We start from the raw sequence: 19123 nt of genomic DNA on the forward strand, positions 1-19123 counted from the left end.
CCCCCCCATAAGTGACTCTTAATCTTACAAAACAAACTGAGGGTTGCTGGGGGGAGCGGGGAAAACATGATCTTTATGGCCCCTTGTATTAGGAGAAGACAAATTGAGATGGAGACTTATTAAAAGGGAAATGTGTTAGCCAAACACTGGAGGAGGTAAATGAGCAGGTGAATCGTTTCCAAAATCACGTTACTCCCTTACTTCCCGCTGTCTGTCTGGTTGTTTGTCAACATTTCCTGAGTCGCCCAACCCACAATTATCCAGTAAGTATTACATAGCATAATCAGAAGAACAAGAGGTTATCAGAGTGGAGAATTTCGAAATAGGAAAGAGACTGTATGTTGTTGTTGTTTTGGTTTGGTTTTTTTTTTTTTTTTTCATTCTCAAATTCTTACAGTGATCTTGTCTGTAGAGTTTATAGCTTAAACCCTACCTCTCTTCTGAAAATGAAGAAATTGTTCTTTCTGTGTAGCCTGTATTTAAGCCTATGTCCTGGAACACAGGTAGCCGCCAAAGAAGAAAAAAAAATGCTCAGTACAAAGTAGATGGGCAAGTTGACATTCCATCCCCAAAGGTCATGGAGGTTTATGGGTAGACATCAAACATACACAATATGACACACTTTGCCAAGAATGACACCCAACAATGCTCCTGAGACTAACTGCAGACCTTGGTCACCTTTATGGACACAGAGGGCAGAGGAAAGTAAATCCAATTAGGCCACAAAAGACACAGCTGATCTCTTAATCTCCTCCTTAATTAAAACCTTTAATGTACAATCACAAGCTGGTTTTTGGTTTTTAACTTCAGGGATCACTTGGTTCCCTACCCCAAGGGACTGCTCCTGTCTCAGCGCAGAGGTCTGAGTGAGCCCGTGCAGGCTTCCCACCTGTCCTCATGGCCAGGCTGCTCCCAGCCCACACCTCCCACTTCCCCTCACGTACCCTCCACCTTATGCTCCCTCTTCCCCCAACAGCCCTCAGTATCTACCTTTTTAGCTCTATCCTCTTGGTCCCTGAGCCCGTATCTCAAACCTTTTCATGCCTGGGTAAGTGTTTGGCATTGAGTCAATGTTCCTGAAATAAAATAGAAAAAAATCTCTCAGGGGCTGTTCCAAGAATTCTAACTAAGCAGGAGCCCTGCCTTTCTTGCAAGATTCCTTTACAAGTCAGTGGGGTAGCTGCTAAGGCCCTGGGGTGCCTGGTGTGCGTCCAAGTCCTCAGTACTGAGACAATGAGAAAATATTTCATTGTTTCTCCAGAGAAAGAAGCTAGAGGTGGGGGAAGGAGCCAGGAATAGAGTGAACCCTCCCCCTCCCCCTACCCCAGCAATCTCAATAAAATCTATAAGATTTGTGAGAAGGTTTGTGAGGACATTTCTTGGGAAATTCATGAAGGGATTAAACTTTTAGCCTGGAATGATCCCTGGTAGATCTAGAAGCCCACCCAATGTGATCCTAAGCTCAGGGAATGAGTACACTACTTGGTGTGGCTTATGGCAGTGGTTTTCTAAACGAGGCTAGACAATAGAAGTATTTAAGAATCGCGATGCCCAGGTAGTATCCAGAATGTCTAGGATGGGAGCCAGGTATCGGTATCTTGACTGAACTCCCCAGGGGACCCCAGTATGTGGCAAAGTTTGAGAATCAGTGCTGAAGAACATCCCCCCACACTGGTTATGTTCAACGCGATTCTATTTATATCTCAAGGACTGAGAGCCCCTAGCTGACATCCAGGTTTTATTTAAGAAATAATCTATTGAACTTTACTAAATTATTTTAATCCTAGAGTGTTCTTAACGTGAAAAAGAAAATTTTAAAAAGAAGTTGGTTTCATTTTGTATGGCCACAAGAAGTAGAGTCTATGCTGCCCTTCCACAGAATCAATCCTTTCTTTGCCCCGTGATTGAATATCCATAATGCAGATGCTTCATGAATTATTTTTCTTGATTCCTGCAAAAACCTTCTAACACCCCTGCTTTTTCATTTGTGCTTTACCAGTGTCCTTTATGATGAGAAATGGCTTTGCAGAGTGAGTGATCTACGCAATCCTAGCCAACGGTCCTCACAGGCGAGCCTAGCCAGCAAGCCTAGCAAAACTGGGGAGCTGGGCCAGCTTGCCTTGTCCCTCCTTGTGATCACCCTGAGACATAAGAGGAATACAGTCTTGGTGCATGTGTTTGAACTCATTTTGCCTCTGTCCAAAGCTCTGTTTCCTTCTCTCATTCGGTTGACCTCCCTTGCTATTTGTCTCTCGCATACAGCAGTCTAGGGGCAGAGCCACAGCAGGCTGAGTCTAGAGGCTGAAATCAGTCATTTCGCTGCCCTAGATCTCAGCCTCTTCAATCACAAAATGGGGATATTAATACCTGATGTCCTGGTCACCCACAAGACAGGGGACAGAGTCAATGATTCATATATATCTTAGAACCACCTGGTTCTTTGGCTTCGAATCCAGTTCTATAAATGAGCAAAGACGGGCTGGTGTCAGATATTACCTCTCAGCCCGTTTACCGACCCCTACTCACTCATGCTTCGTATTCCATAACACCAGCAGCCAAGGACATACTCCTTAGCTTTTCCTTTTAAACTGAACCTAGTTCACGGCTTTCAGAAGCAGGAGAGAATTGCTTTTCAGCATGCCCAGCATTTAAAGAACAGTCCCAGAGTTCATCTTCATAGCCACACACTTAGGAAACCACCTGTGCATCATGGCCTGGTTCTCGTCCCCCATCAGAAAACAGACATATTTGCAGGAAATGCAGACATGAAATGTGATGGGTGTATCCTGGTTGTGCCTCCATGTCAGCAAACACTGCCATGGTTCCTGACATTCCTAAGCCAAGAAGCGTGAAGCCTTCCAGAGGATCCTGCCCAGGGAAGAGGTTTATCTGCTGGCAAATCCTTACCCTTGAATTATAGTTGAGATGCAGGAGATGCATGTTTGGAGGTCTTATTTTCCATTAAAAACAAAAGAAACAGAACGATCTAACTTTTCTCCAGTTTTCTATTCCGTATGGGTTGGCTCCAGATTAGTAACAGAAAGTTAAATAATTATCCATACCAAACAGAACAGGCAAGTTCCTTGGATGCTTCCAGATTTTCAGGAAACCCTGCTAATTTGGACACTAGTCAATCAGCAGTAGGGCCCTGGGTAAACCGGCCTAGTCTAAAGGCTTCTACCCCACCCCGGTCCCACAGCAGCTAGCAGTGTCTGGCAGGTATTAAACAGTTAATAAATGCTCTTGAAAGAATGAATGGCAACACTATCGGGAAGACTGAGTTTTCAATGAAGAGGGACTGGGTAAGGTAGTTTGGAGTGTGTCCATGGGAGATGTGCCTTGCACACAGAAGACTGCAAAATGTTGACTATACTTTGACCTTAAAATAAGAGATTAAGAGCATAAATGTATCTTATATTCAGTGTCTTTGATCTTGTAGGATTATAATTAGATGCTGGAAGTTTTATCATCCAGATGAGAGCAGAAGCATTTTCTTTTCTTTTTTAATTTTTTTTAATTTTTATTTTTTATAAACATATAATGTATTTTTATCCCCAGGGGTACAGGTCTGTGAATCGCCAGGTTTACACACTTCACAGCACTCACCAAAGCACATACCCTCCCCAATGTCCATAACCCCACCCCCCTTCTCCCAACACCCCTCCCCCCAGCAACCCTCAGTTTGTTTTGTGAGATTAAGAGTCATTTATGGTTTGTCTCCCTCCCGATGCCATCTTGTTTCATTTATTCCAGAAGCATTTTCTGATTTGCTTTATGCCTCCAAGGTCAGGGGCTCCTCCGAGAGCCCATGTCAGGTATGCAGTCAAATGAATGAGAAGCTGAGTAGGAATTCCTGTTCTCGAGCCACTAAGATGCACTCTCTGCCAGCTAGGAGACAAGTTCAAGTTCCTCTCATCCTCATTGTAAGATTCTGCACTGTGGGGCATCCTGGATAACACAGGATGAATCTGCGCATTTAGAATTCATTGTTGATCTACTCCTAAGATGCAAAAGGTCAAGCAGAACAGCCTCCAATGGGTCATTATTTTGGGTGAGACATTTGTCTAGGTCTTTTGGATCGAAGCTCAGCTTCATTACCATTTCTCTCTTTATGGTCTTTAACATTTCTGTTATGGCTCAAAAACCATGGCCTCCTAATCTGACAGAAGCCAACTTCGGGTCATTCCAGGGGACTGTGACTCAGATGTCAAGGGGGCAGCCCATGTTCCCACACTTTTTTTTTTTTTTTTTTTTTTTTTTTTTTTTGTCAATAATGAATTCCCATGGAGTCCATGTGTTTCCCAGTTAGAAGCAACCCAAGAACGCATTCATCAATGTTACCAGGCAGCTGCAGGGTGTTGTAGTTCTTGGCCTCATATATTACAAACAGGTGGCATTCCAAGGTGACGGTGTTCCTTCCATTTTTGTTATGTTTGATATCAAGAGCCATGTTGAAGCAGTTTGAATCCACCATCTGCATGCCCAAGATAAAACGAGAATAAAGTCATAGATAGATCTGACTTCGGCATGTGGGTCACTTTCCAAGGAAATGCTACCAAAGACAGGGGAATCAGGGTGGAGCTGCTGTTACTTGAAACCCTGTCCCATCAGGAGGCCTCCCCTGTGCAGTCCTATAGTAACAGGATTTGAAAGGCAGAGACTAGAGGAGATCAGGAAATAACAGAGCAACATAGCTAGAATACCTTCACCACGTTGTAAGTCAACACTTTATCTTCAAAGGCAGGGAAGGAGTCTGAGGGAAGGGGCAAGAGGAAGACACCACAGTGCCATCAAGGACAGAAGAAGAAAGTTAATTTCATGTTGCCATGGTAATGAATTTCCAGCAAAGACATCTCATTTACTCATGGAGCCTGACATACCATCCTCTTTTTAGGGATTCAGTGACCCTTGAAAGCTGTCCTGGGAATCACACAAACAAATAAGACACCCCAATCAAAAGATGGCCATGCAAGAAAAGGGACTTTCAGATCCGGGTAAAAGTGGGTGTGTGTGGTAAATGAAATAGAAACTTGCAGAATTGATAATCATCCAATTTAAGGGAAAAGGAAGTTCTGTTTGTTATTTTGGGAAAAGATTTCCGAAAAATGACTAAGGAGTATCTGCCACTATTTGACCGGGCCCTAGATTTTCAACCACACTCAGAAAATCCATCCTAAGTGCCACAGCAAAATTTCCATGATGATGACGACAACGTCAATGCACTAGCCCCTTCCAAGAGAGCCTTCCTGGTGTTGGCAGGGAGAGAGATTGATACCACTGGCCTCACAACTCAGACTTCTCCAATAACTGCCAGCTCCCACCAAAGCTGGAAGTGAAAGCTCATCTGATCTTCTGTGTCAAGCTATCTGACCTTCTCTCTTTTCCATCTACGTATCCAGCCATCTGATATATTGGAGCGTGGCCCCTAGACTAGATGCTGGTTATCGGATGGTGCATAAACACAGCATAGTTCCTAACCACTCACAGCTTATGCCCTGGTGTAACCTAAGGAAACAGACTAGTGATCATTGCCACAGTCACAATGATGGAGCTATACACGGGTGCCATGGGAGACGGGGGGAAAGACAGGGGAGTGAACCCCCACTGGAATCCTGGGGTGGGGTGGTTGAGCTGGACTGTGAAGGTGCAGAAGACCAAAAGAGAAGGCAATCAAAGTTTTCCTATGAGAGGTCTAAACCTCTTTGAAGACATCTACAGGAAATTGGCCTGATTGGTTTTTACACTGCAGATAGAGGTAAACATGTTTTCAGAAAGCCAGAGCCACTAATCCAGAAAACACTGAGTTAGCACCTGCCATTGGAGGTGTGTGTTAGATATGATGAGAAGGGAGTTGTAATCAAACTATAAAAGAATAGAATATGATATAATAACATATAATAATAGCAAGGTCCTGGCCCCAGGGATCTGACACTGTTTAAGGAGGCAAGGCATTATCACATAAAGCTTTGAGTAACTACACAATGTTGCCCATGTTACCTGCTAAATAATCAGTATAGATCATAAATTCATAGGAAATAAAAAAGAGAAAGAGCTGGTGGAATGCAATAACAGTTCCCATAGAGGTCAGGGTTTGGATAGAAGGGAGAGAAATTATTGCACGTAAGGAAAATACAGATTAGATCATATCACCTTTTCCCTCTACAATCATCAATGACACCCAAGCACAGTTACTGGCTCACTCTTTGTGATTCCATGGGCCAGAACATCTCTGTTTGTATACTCCTGAAAATTCAGAGGGCTTCTTCAAATCTCCATAGCCCAAGCACTCAGCATAGTGCCTGCCATTGGTGGGGGCCTCCGTATATCCATCCCAGAACATTTGGAAGCACTCAGAGACATTTGATTCCCAAGTTAACTGTGGACCATATAAGAGCAAGTAGGCTTGTGAACGCCCAGTTGAAAGGGCTCCTGGGGGTTCCAGCAATATAGCACAAAATGCACCCTGTGGTGATGAATTCTATGCATCAACTTGGCTAGGCTCTGGTGCCCATCTGTTTGGTCAAGATGTTTCTGTGAAGGCATTACATGGGTGTGATTAACATTCGCAGTCCATAAACTTTGATTAAAGCTGGTGATCCTTCATAATGTGCATGGGACTCCTCCAATCAGCTAAAGGCCTTCAGAGAAAATACTAGAGTTTCCAGAAAAAGCAACTCAGTTCCAAGACTGTTAGAAATGCAGCCTGAGTTTCTAGCATGTTGGCCTGCCCTGCAGGTTTCAGACTTGTCAGCCCACACCCACCCACAGTCACACAAGGGAGAGAGAGGGAGAGAGGTAGAGAAAGAGAGAGAGCCATTGCCTTCCTGCAGCAGGAAGAACATGGACAAGCCCAGGGATGGATTTGGCAGAGATGTGGAGGGCCAGTGGAGGTGGGGCTTAAGGAGCATCTGTTCTGCTTCAGGGCAACAACAGATTGTAAAGTGTAAGCAATCAAATTGTAAAGGCATGCACATGCCCCTGCATGCCTATACACATGTGCACACACACACACACACACAAATGTATATAAAACCTGGTACAATCTGAATATGCTCAGTTCATCGGACCAACATCAGTGTCTTGCTTTTGACATTGTACTATATTATATGTAAGATGTTACAGTGAGGGAAAGCAGAGTGAAGGGTAGGTGAAATCTCTCTGTACTTTTCTGAATTTTCCGTGAGAATATAATTATTCAAAATATAAGGTTAAAAAAGAAAAGCCCTTAAGCAGACCCATGAGCTATGAAAAATAGTAGCATGAGAGTTGTCCCTCCTATAACTCTCCAACCACCCAGCAAACAGGCTGCAGGGTGCCTGCCAGGTGCTGCCCATAGACCCCAGGTCTCAGCAGCCCAAGCCCAAGAACACACCAGCAGGGAACCCAGCAGGGGCACCGCCCTCCGCCTCCGCCCCCTCCCAGACCCATCAGCCTTATGTGCCCACTGCCCTCCAGTGAGGAATTGCATATCCAGAGCCTGTGCCCTTGGGTTCGGTGTCCTATTTGCTGGTTCTAGCTGAGGCCCAGAACTGGCTAGAAACCGTCAAGGCAAGTTTGTCCTCTCCTGGACAACTGGCCAGCTCCGTCCAGACCAAGAGAGCAGAGCCCACCAGCAGAGAATAAGGGACAAAAATGGTTCTGGAGCTGAGATTTGTTAAGATCCTGCCCACACTTAGCCCACCTGTTTATCTGAATCTCTTCTACCCTATGAATGAGCACGAAAATAGCCCCCAGATGCCTTGGACTGTCACTGCCCTTAATATGTAAGGCAGACACAGCTGGCTGCTCTTCCCCAATTTCCTCTCAGCTGTTCAGAGGAGCCTGTCTTCCACACACATGCGCCCCAGAGGCCAGAGACAGTGGGGACAGTTTGGGAGCATGCTGGGCTCACTCACTGCAACCACTATCCTCCCTTGGTCAGAAGCCATAGATGTCCACGGAACACACGAGGCCGGGGGCGGGGGGGACATCGCACAGAGGCTAAGGGAAAAATACTTAAAATGGAAAGATTGTATATTGCATGACGAAGCTTTTGGCCTCTTTGCTCAGCTCATTTGCTGTTCTACAATGAAGTGTCTAGAGGAAACATTTATCTCTGCCCTCACAGCCCAGGAACACTAACTCTCATTAACTTTCCAATTTCATTCCTTCAGAAGATCCAAGTTCAGATAATCCAATTTATATGTATTAAAAATTACTTGAGGCAAGTGTCCAAGGGAGTCCCCCCTCCTGCCCTCCGCCCCACCTGGTAGTTCTCATATTACATAAGAAGGACTACTTAAAAAATGCAACCCACCATCTTTTGTTTTGGTACATGAGTCTGAGGCACTTGTCTGGTAACTGAGAAAGCAATTCTTGAAAGCAGTGGTTCTCCACCAGAGGTGTTTGTCCTCCAGGGGACATTTGACAGTGTCTGGAGATACCTTTGGTTGTTACAACTGGATTGGGGGGGGTGCTGGGTGGGGGAGCCTGCTGGTATCCTCAGGGTAGAGGCCAAAGATGCTGTTAACATCCTATAACCCCACAAAGAAGGATTATCTGATCCAAAATGTCAGTAGTGCCAAGGTTGAGGAAACCCGCCTTCAAGTTCTGCACAAGTTTACTACATGTATAACCTTTATCACTCATTCAGCAAACAATCACTTGGAACCCAGCATAATCTTCAGACAGTGTGCTAGGCCCTGAGGCTGGGAGCTGCCTTCCAGTGTCTAGTAGAAGAACGGCGAAGGTCTAAGGAAAATACAACGCAATACGGATTCTGAGTGAAAATACATATTACCAGGGGGAAGGACGTGCGTCTGTGAGGCTGGGACTAGGGGACAGGAGGAAATGATGTCACTTCCCCCAAGACAGCTGCAAACTGCATATTCAATCTCAGATATAAAATTCGATCTCAAATATAGAATAAATATAACTGCTAAGAAAGATTACCAAGCCCCAAAGCATTTTTGAAGCAACGGCCTTAATGTTTTTAGATACATATGCATCCTCAGAGAGAAACAACCTACTGTTTTCTCTGTGACTTTGTTCCCTATTAAGATTATTTTCCTTCTCCTGCCCTTAAGTTTATCCTTTCCATCTATACTTTTAAAATGTCCATAAACACACCGTGTAATTCTGTAACTGCCCGTCAGCTGAGGGATACATATGTAGACCCTCACATCTGTCCTTAGACAGCAGTTTGATTTGATTCACAATTCTGAGGATGCACGTTCCTGAACATCTGTCCTTTGGCCTCTCTTTTTTGATACTGAGTGCCAACTGTGTAGCAGGGACAACTGTCTCCATAATTCCTGCTCCCTTTCCCCAAGCCAAGAGAAGCCCAGGATGGCACAAACGGGCTGATGGAGAAGGAAAATGAACCTAAGAGAAAATGGCCTTTCCCCAGGAGAATGAACGGCCAGATCCAAGACAGTTTGCTCAAATGAAACAGCACCATAGATTAGATCTGCAAGGCAGAATAGCCTAGCGATCATTTCCATGGCAGATACCGCAGACAATTACATATCTTCCAGGTCAGCAATGTGAATGATAAAACTGTCTGGAACACCATCACTGACAAATGTGAGCTCATAGCTAAGCTGAAATTAAAACCAGTTATAAAACAGAATTATCACATGCCATATGCCCATGCACAAAATATTCCAGGCCATCTTACAAATTAAATCATTAACATACAGCTTGGAAGCTCCACTTCGCGAATACTTGTACACCATCCAGGGCTGTCATTTTTTGTTTGTTCTTTAAGCCTGGGTTCGAATCTTGACTCTACCCCGCTTATAGTCCTGGGACCCGGGTAACTTAATAAAAACCTCTCTGAGTCTCTATTTTTTCCATTTGTGAAAGGGGGACAATCATAGCTATCTCTCAAGATTGTCATTTGTCATAGGAGTCTGGGTCTCATGGGGAAAATACAGACCATGTCAGTTATTGTAACTGGACAGGGAGGAAGCAGTGACCACGCTGACAGTTGGGAGAACAGAGGGCAGACGTTGGAGTTATCAGAACTTGGAGGCTTCAAAGAAGGTCCCTGTGGAGTTGGAGCACAGACTGCTGGGGATGGGGGGAAAGGGTCTGCAGCCGAAACTGCCATAAGAGAAGCTTAGGAGCCCATGCAGCTGAGCCTCTGCTGATTCTGGGAAGGTGCAGAAGAAAGCAGGACACTGGAACCAATGGCCACTGCCAGGGTGACAGGCCATCTCCAAGTGACACCCTCAAGGACCAGCAAGTGTGGAAGAAGGAGCAGCTTGCTTCCCCGGCTCAGCCTCAGTCTCCCTCTGGTACCTCTGCTGGCAGATGGCAAAGGAGAAGAGTGAATGCGGAGAGCCCCGACTTTGCACAGTGGAACTCGGAAGGCTAGATTTTGAGCTGAGGGACACATGGCTCCTTTATCCACTCGTTACCTATACGCTGGGGGTGCTGTCCATGCGTCTGACTGAGGGGCTCTGCGCTATGCACTGGGGAGTCTGGAGGATTCAGCAGAAACTGCTTATAAGGGCCCCTGGGTGGCTCAGTTGGTTGAGCAACTGCCTTCGGCTCAGGTCACGGTCCTGGAGTCCCGGGATCGAGTCCCGCATCGGGCTCCCAGCTCCATGGGGAGTCTGCTTCTCCCTCTGACCTTCTCACCACTCATGCTCTCTCTCACTGTCTCTCTCTCAAATAAATAAATAAAATCTTTAAAAAAAAAAAAAAAGAAAATGCTTATGAAGTGCGTAGCTCAGTGACAAGGACAACTCAGTTATGATCCGTTCTCTCTCAGACCCAGTGAGAAACATAAAGGAACAGGAACCAGAAACCAAACCAAAACAAGAATCCAGCTCCTGCCTTTCAGAAGTTTCGTTTTTAGGTTAAGTGATATAGGATGAGTCCCAATAGCAGAGTACAGAATAAACCACATTCATACGCCTTGAAAAAAATATTTCACGCAGAACTATTTTAAGAATTCAGAGAAGCCAAAAAAATATTTGGGGGATGGTCAGGGAAACCCTCATTAAAAAAAAAAAAAAAAAGATGGGAATGAACAAGACTTCACTTAGACCACAGCCAAAAAGATAGGACCATTACACATTAGAGAAAGCATGTGAACAAGTAGCCTTGGTGGGAATTTGCAGGGTAACCTGACCTCAAAAAATGGAGGATGGATTCCTGATGTGGAGTATGGAAGGAGGGGCCAGTAGGACATTTCCTGACTTTATTCTGAGGCCTAGATGAGCCTCTGGGACTTTCTGAATGACCAGAAGGTATGTATGAAAGATATTATCTTTGCAGTCTAGGTTCCCTCTATCATATCTAGCACAAGACCTTGCATATAATGGAATGTTTGGGGAAAAAATTATGACATTGACTGAGATAGGATGGGGAAAAATTATAAAGGCAGGTCCTAACTGAAAATCTGCATGTATTTCCCTCTTTCGATTCTGTAATAAATGCTTAGTGAAACGTTTCAAATAATCAATGAGCAATTTCAAAGCCAAAAGTTCAGGAACTGCAAGAAGTCAAGCAATGACAAAAAACCTAAGTAAGGGTGTAACCCCCCACCCCACACCAAGACCTATGCTCAGATTGAGAGTCTGCCATAGGAACATGGCATTGACCAACATCAACTATGGGGAGACTGGGGAGGATTACTGATGGCATCATGAATTCATACAAAGAAAAAAAAAGTGTGGGACAATATGTTTTTGAATCAATTTTGGTGATTCATGTAGAAAAAAAATGATATCGCTGGTGTGACTCTGTAATGGAAGTTTGCAGAGCATACAATGTACTCAGGCCTAATCTGTTGTGTTCTTCTTGGCAGATCCATTACAAGATTTTGGCTTTTCTGTTGACCAGTGTTCAAAACATTTAAAGTCAAATCTCAACATTAGATTTGGAATGATTCTGAGTAAGTAAAGAGTATCGACATGAGATAAAACGTTGCACAATCTCTTCCTGGTCCACGCATTCCGATTACTTCCATTAACGACAGGAGCTAAGTGGCCGGCTAAGCCACTGCCCCCACCGCTGGAATCGGGTCTATTTCCATCTCCGTTTTTACTTCTCTCTCTGGGTAACATCCATATATAGTGGAACTCTCACTGAATGCTGTGTTTTTTCATTGAAAAGACTTGAAGCATTCGTTTTGATGAAATGAGCACCTGGAATCAGTATATCCAACAACAAAAAGAGATAACATCAGTATGTAGGCTTGACGTCTATGTGGGAGAGAGAGGGCTTTTGCTTTGTTATCTTGGCAATGAACAAGTTTACCACCAGCAGTACGGCTTGTCATTTGATTTATTTCATTTCCCAAATAGCTGATGCAAGTTCTTAAACCTTTGACAAAGGGAAAGTTATGTAATATCTCTCCTTCCACCCCAATCCATGAGCTGGGGTACTCTCTGATTGTTTCTGTTTATTTGGCTGTGCCTTTACAGTTAGTCATTCTATTGCTATAGCTGCTAGAGTATCTCCCTTTAAAGCAGTTTTATCAAAACCAGAACTTAGCGTGTGGAATCATTCCAGGGAAACGGAGGGAACATCTCTGGGGACCCAGAACTCTTGTGCATCTTTGTATTTCCAGAACCTTACCCAATATCTGGATTCTATAGCCGCAGCTGAGTAATAAAAGAGGAATGAAAAGAGGAGTAGGGGGAACATAAAAAGGAGGAATGGAGAAAAAGACAGAGCCCTAAAGCCTCCTGTGTCATATGATACAATACCTACCTAAAAACTGGGGGGGGGGGGGGATGACGCCACCCCACCACTCTCAGGGGAGACACGTGATACTATGCAGCTGGGAAGTTGTAGAAGCCAGGCCTGCAGCCATCACCTTGAGGGGGTGCGGCATCAGGGCAGGGGAGCACAGCAGAGTGCCTACCTTGCTCTGAACAGATCAAGCTCGCTGAAGGGCCACATCCATACCTAGGGCTGCTGTCATTGTGCTTCTGTGCTGTTTTACCAAAAAGAAGGCAGGCAGGCAGGCAGGAAGGAAGAAAGAAAGTGGGAAAGGGAGGAAGAAACCTGTTCCCACACAGGGCAGGCTTCTGGAAATAAAAGGCCCTTTGGTTCATGCTTCTATAAATGTTGAATGCTTTGATACGCAGCGAAACCCACGCTAATAGTAAAGCCGATCTTCTCTTTCCCTTTAGGAGAGGACATCAAAGAGCTGTTTCTTGACATAGCTCTCTTCACTAAAGGATCGTCCATTTTGAATTTCTCCTATCCCATCTGTGAAGAGGATCTACCCAAGTTTTCTTTCTGCGGAAGAAGGAAAGGGGGTAAGTTGTCTGCCTTGCCGACTGCTCGCTGTGGTCGAGAGAGGGATGAACCATGGCTTCCCGTTGAGGCCACAGCCCCGGTTCTGACCCTCACCTTTGGACCAGCTTAACCTTGCTTATCAGCATGTGTCCTATAAAAATAACCATGAAGCCCATTTCACACAACCTACCTTATACACTGAGTATAAAAACCAAGTGAAACATGCCTATTATGAGACACTTTACAAACAGAAAAATGTTACTGTTCGTTGTGGCACCTTGTAAAAAAAAAGAAAAAGAAGAAGAAAAGAGGCTGGCATCAGAAAGAACCAAGAGCTTCCCCAAATCCACTGAGATTCAAAGTATCTTCAGGTTTCTCCTCAGCGATCTCTTTAGTGACAGGGTCTCCGTGATATGGGAATGGACTCTGAAAAAAAGAAAAACAAAGTGAAGCTTTCTAAATGTCACTGTTGTATTGTGTTCTTGCCCAGTTGAGTCCTTGACTGACGGGGGCATTAGGTAGCTAGATTCGAAGTGCACAGCGTAAAACCATGACACCATCTGCTCCTTATTGCAAATCACTAACTGCCTACCTCCCTGCTGTACATACCCCAAGGAGCACAAGAACCCAGTTCCAGCCAGCCCGCACCTCCCTCTGAGTCTTGTCTTCCCGCAACATCTTCACCACGGCCCTGAGAGGCCTCCGTTTATTTAACTAAAACGTCGATGGGATCTCTGACCATCCTCCCGGAAGTCACTCTCCTCTTCCTTCCTTGAGGGGAGCGCACCCTTAACCTCACACCCCAGAAACCTCCACCTGTTTATTTCCTCATTCAAGGAAGCCTGAGTATAATCACCCAATTATGCTTTCCAAACAAAGAATCTAGAATCTAGAAACTGGGGTTCCCGTCCCATAACAAAGAGGTGTGGACAGAGGAAGTTTGTGCAGGAAAAGAAAACAGGGAATTTGAGAAAGTTGCAGGCCCCCTGAAGCTGGGTGGGCGTCCGTTCAGCCTTCCCTCCTCATCCTCTTCTCTGTTCCCCCAAGTGTGGGGTGCATAACTGTATTGGCACAATCATTTATTACCACTTGTCATCCGTGGTAGAGAATGAGCTTCTTGGTCTTTAAGCCCAGGACTTCAAATGTGCCTGCTCCACGGGGGGTACCCAGCACTGCGCACTCCTGAAGACAGAAAGAGCTCGCATCAGTTAGCACTTGTGCCAGGCACTGTCCTAAGAGCTTCACAACCAGTCAGTAAATTTACTTTCTACCCCAACCCTATGAGCTAGGACTTATAATGCTCTAATACCGAGCCCAGAGCTAGTGAGAGAGCCATGGCTCGAACCCAGATGAGCTGGCTCCAGGACCCATAGTCTTAGTGGCTAAGGAACGAATCAACCAAAGAAGAAACAAGGAATTGTGCCTTTTGGCCAGGACTTTATTTGAAGTCATCATTCAAGAACTCTTTCTGGCCTGGGATCTGACTTTGTTTCAAATAGGGACATTTTTTTCTTCCTAGCTAACCTACCATAGACTGGTGAGTCAGTTTTCCTCTCTGAACTTACTAGAAATATTTTTGATTGATTGGGTGCATTCGTATCATTCCCCAGCATGGTGAGCTCCTCGTGAGTTGATCCCTCTTCTATAGCCGGTGTCTACAGTTTTATTGGCCTTTATTTTGCTTCTCTTTCCCATTTTACCCCCACATAAGTGTCCTTGCACCCAAGTGTGGAAACAAATATGCTTGGAAGCACTATGAGTTTAGTTAGAAAGAATGCATGCTGTGTCACCTTCATTCGTACTTCCTTCTAGTCCCAGAATCAAGTCTCCCTTGCTCCCTCCTGAAAGATGGAAATGGGGTCTGGTCTGATTTTCCTGCCTCCTTACTGCTGGCAGGGTAGTCTTCTCAAATACAGCTTTGATGAGGCTGGAGAAAGAGGCTACGTTCAGCCAAATGAATCACTCCCTCTGGATGTTCCTGGAGCATCTCATTCCTACTTATCTCAGCTAGAATCATATCCTATCGTGTGGGTTTCTCCCTCCTTAAACTGTGAACTCCTTGAAGGCAGGAATATTTCTTGCTCCCCTCTGTCTCTGGAGACTTGGCAAAGAGAGCCTGACACAGAATAAAGATACAATAAATACTTGTTTTATTGTATTTTTATATGATGGATTGAATGCAATATACCAGCTCATCTTAAAAGCGACTGTCTAATGATGCTTATACATGCCACTAAGATACAAGTGCATCAAATCCTAGCAAACAGTGAATTATCTTGGCCCTCCATGTTTAATAAAACCTGTTTTTCCCCCATATGAATAGTTTTAATAGAATTACTAAAACAGGAGAGATATTGTTCCCCCAAACTGAGATGTCCAATTCAGCTCAGCATCTCAGAAGGCTGGTGCTTGCCTTATCTGAATGCAGCCCTATAGCCATTTTTTTTCCTTTATTGCTGCAGGGCTAAAACCTGCATAGGCAGCCTGAGAAGCCGGCACTCAGGGAATTACCAGGAAATTTCATACCGTATAAAACAATCACAAAACTGATATACAAATGCTGCATGAACAAATAACTAGGTACATTATATATGCCAGAAAAACTAACATCTTAAATGTAGTGGCTTCTTGGGTTATTATGCTTTGCTTTAACCCACCCACAAACCGACTGCAGGAATGATTCTACGGGAAGCAGTGATTAATTTTAAGACCAGAGGGAGGGGGGAAGTAAAGAGCTGAAGCCAATTCAAACCCAAGCACAAGCTGCTGTTGACATATTAGGCAGGAAACAGAGTCCCTCTGGGGTTTGCAGGTCCTTCTTAGCAGAGCAGTGAGAAAACTTGGTGTCTACTGCAGGTGGCACGGGAAGGTGTTTGATATCATTTGTTTGATATCATTTCCAAGGCATTAGTATGCATTCCTCAGCTCCCTACACCCTGCTGGCTGTTCTCCAAGCCAGATAAACTACAAAGTGGTTCAGGTTTAGTGAAACTATGTGGATAAAATGCATCCTTCCCTTCTGCATCTTCCCCAGCTGGCTCTAAGGCAAGAGCTCATTTTAGTTTTTATGGTGTGATTAGCCATTTGAGGGGGGATAGCCTATGTGTCCAGTTATAGGGGATTGATCAAGCAGATCACTGTTCAGCCAAATGCAGGTTCGATGTGCTGTGTTTTTAAATGATGTTGCAGGAAACTATTAAATTACTTGAAAATATACTCACAAATTTTGTGAAGTGACAAAAAAGCTTGCATGAAAGAGTATTCACTGTTGGATACTGTTTTTAGTAAAACATGTGTAAGTGTATGCACCATTGAGCTCTGAAATAGCATACACTTAGGTACGAATGGTGGTCAGCCCTCAGTGGTAGAACTGCTGATCTTTTTCTCATCTTTTTGGAAATCTCTTCTGCTTTCATAATAAATTTACAAGGTTATTCTTTTCAATGTGAATGAGCACTGTAGGAAAGAACAGAGAGGATGAATTCTCTTCTTCCTCATCCTCTTTTCAAAAAGAATCAACCTACTTAATAGTCAATGATATTTGGAGTTAGAAAGTTCTGAGTCCACGTGTGGCATGCAATGTCCAAGGATCTTTCAATATTCATTCTGGGTTACTCACTTTCCCCTTTACCCAGCTGTAGGTTCATTGAGAAGGAACCAAAACCGGTCACTGTTTCACTTTGTTCATTGTTAATGTTCCCTTATTTCCTTTCTTGCCCCTGGTGGCATTGGGTTATGCAGATCCATTGGCTTTACTTGATCTTGATGCTTTCCAAAATGGCATCAGTTTTTAAGAATAAACTGGGATTAAATCGAATGTCCTAATGACCACAACTGATGACTACTCCTAAGGAGAGAACAGTAATGTCAGCAGAAGCTCCATAGCTTTGGGCGGGTCCACAATGTGCCAACTGTGCCCTTACCCCAGTGGATCTCAATCTTGGCTGTACATTAGTTAGACCCACATGTGGCTTCTCAGCCATGGAAATGTAGCCAGTCTGAACTGAGAGGAGTTACAAATGCAAAGTCCAAACTTGACTTCAAAGACTCTGTATGGAAACAAAGAATGTGAAAGATCTCAACCATTGTTATATTGTTTATATACTGAAAATATAATATTTGTTATGTACTATGTTAACTTAAATTTATAAATATTATATCATATACTAATTATTTATCAACAAAAAGGATTATTATTGACATGTTAAAATTAATTTCACCTTCTTAAACATAGTTACTAAAAACATGTAAAATTATACATGCGAGCGTCATTATAATTTTATTGTCAATGCTCCATTATAATTTCCCTTTACTATTTTGGACATCCCAACACCCCACACCCCAGACCAGTTAAATCAGCATCTTGAGAGGAGTGACCCCCACCAGGTGATTCCAGTGCTCTGCCAAGGTTGAGGTGTCCTACCTTAGCCCCAGATAGGGATAGTTCAGTAACAACTCCCATTATCACAGCATCTAATAAGTGCCAGGAACCTTGGCAGGTAAGTTCTACATATTAACCAATTTATGGCTTGCACCAACCTTGTGAAGGATAGAAACTATTGTTATTATCCTCGTGCAGCAGATGAGGAAACTGAGTCCCAAAGGGGTTAAGAAACTTACCCAAGGTCACAAAACCACAAGGTGGTAGACCTGAATTTCTCTCTCCAGGAAGCTGAACTCCAGGAACTTGCTCTAAACCTTTCCGTTACATATTCTCTTTGAACATCAAGAAGATACTGCTGGAAAAGTATGACTCTTTTCAGCTTTCCACTAGAATTGGAAACAAGGATTTAAAAGGTACAACAAAATTATAAGAATCAAATAATCATTTTGGGCATAACCAGCCGTTAGGTAAGGTGGTGGTTCCCGAAGTGTATTTCTGAGACCAGCAACATCAGCATCATCTCAGGAATTACCAGAAATGTGCATTTTTGGCCATCACCCAAAATTATTAAATTAGTAACTCTAGGGTCAGGGCTTAGCACTCTGTCTTTTAACAAGCCCCTTGGGTCACAGATCAGCAAATTTGTTCTGTGAAGAGTAAGGTAGTAAATATTTTAGGCTTTGCAAGCCACATATTCATGTGGTTTTTGCAGCACAAAAGTAGATAGAGACAATATGGAAATGAATGGACATGGATGTGTACCAATAAAACTTTGTTGACACTGAAATGTAAATTCTACTTAATTTTTCTGTTGTTAAATATTATTCTCCTTTTGATTTTTTGGAACCATTTCAAATGTAAAAACCATTCTTAACTCATGGCTGCTGAAAAAGATGCATTAGGGGTATTTGGCCCACAGACCACAGCCTGTCAGCCCTGCTCTAGATGGTTCTGTCGCATACTAAGGCTTGAGAACGACTGCTATAAGGAAAATGAGGACTCAGGGCTCTTAGCCAGAATTCCTGAGCATAAGTACTCCCTGGCTTTCACCAGGGTGAGCACTCACCTAAGGTTCAGGATAAATTCAGATTAGGTTACTTTGGAAAATGTTAACAACTTCGCTCTAACCTATGCTTTGCCAGGGCCAGCAAACCAGATCTGGGGCTTCACATAAAGACTGGTGCATGAGCCGGTGGCAGGGGGAAAAGAGACCTGTTTGAAAACACCAGAAAGCAGGATTGATGGTCTCCATCCCTCCCATAGCTGCCATTTACAGGCTGGGGACAGAGGGCTCCTCTTTCTGGAGGATCGTTTGATCTGTCTGGTTCTCAGTTGCTTCATCTATAGAAAAGAGAAACCATAATTCTTTTTCAAGTAATAGTGAATACTAAAAAAAAAAAGTGTCACATGCCTGGCACATTAGAAAACAATAAAGATGGCAGTGACATGTCTCTCTGCCTCCTCCCCTACCTGAGGGACCTGGAGGCAGGGGTGAAG

General features: G+C 43.9%; 1 protein-coding gene across 1 annotated transcript in view; it reads left to right on the plus strand.

The window, feature by feature from the left end:
- Window positions 1-19123, plus strand: part of LY86 (lymphocyte antigen 86) — a 59265-nt gene that overhangs the window by 21848 nt on the left and 18294 nt on the right. The window contains exons 2-3 of the mRNA XM_059399388.1: window positions 11801-11887; window positions 13134-13262. Coding sequence (XP_059255371.1) covers window positions 11801-11887; window positions 13134-13262 — 216 coding nt within the window. The remainder of the gene's footprint in view (window positions 1-11800; window positions 11888-13133; window positions 13263-19123) is intronic.

The sequence above is a fragment of the Mustela nigripes genome, chromosome 5, assembly GCF_022355385.1.
Source record: "Mustela nigripes isolate SB6536 chromosome 5, MUSNIG.SB6536, whole genome shotgun sequence".
NCBI lineage: Eukaryota > Metazoa > Chordata > Mammalia > Carnivora > Mustelidae > Mustela > Mustela nigripes.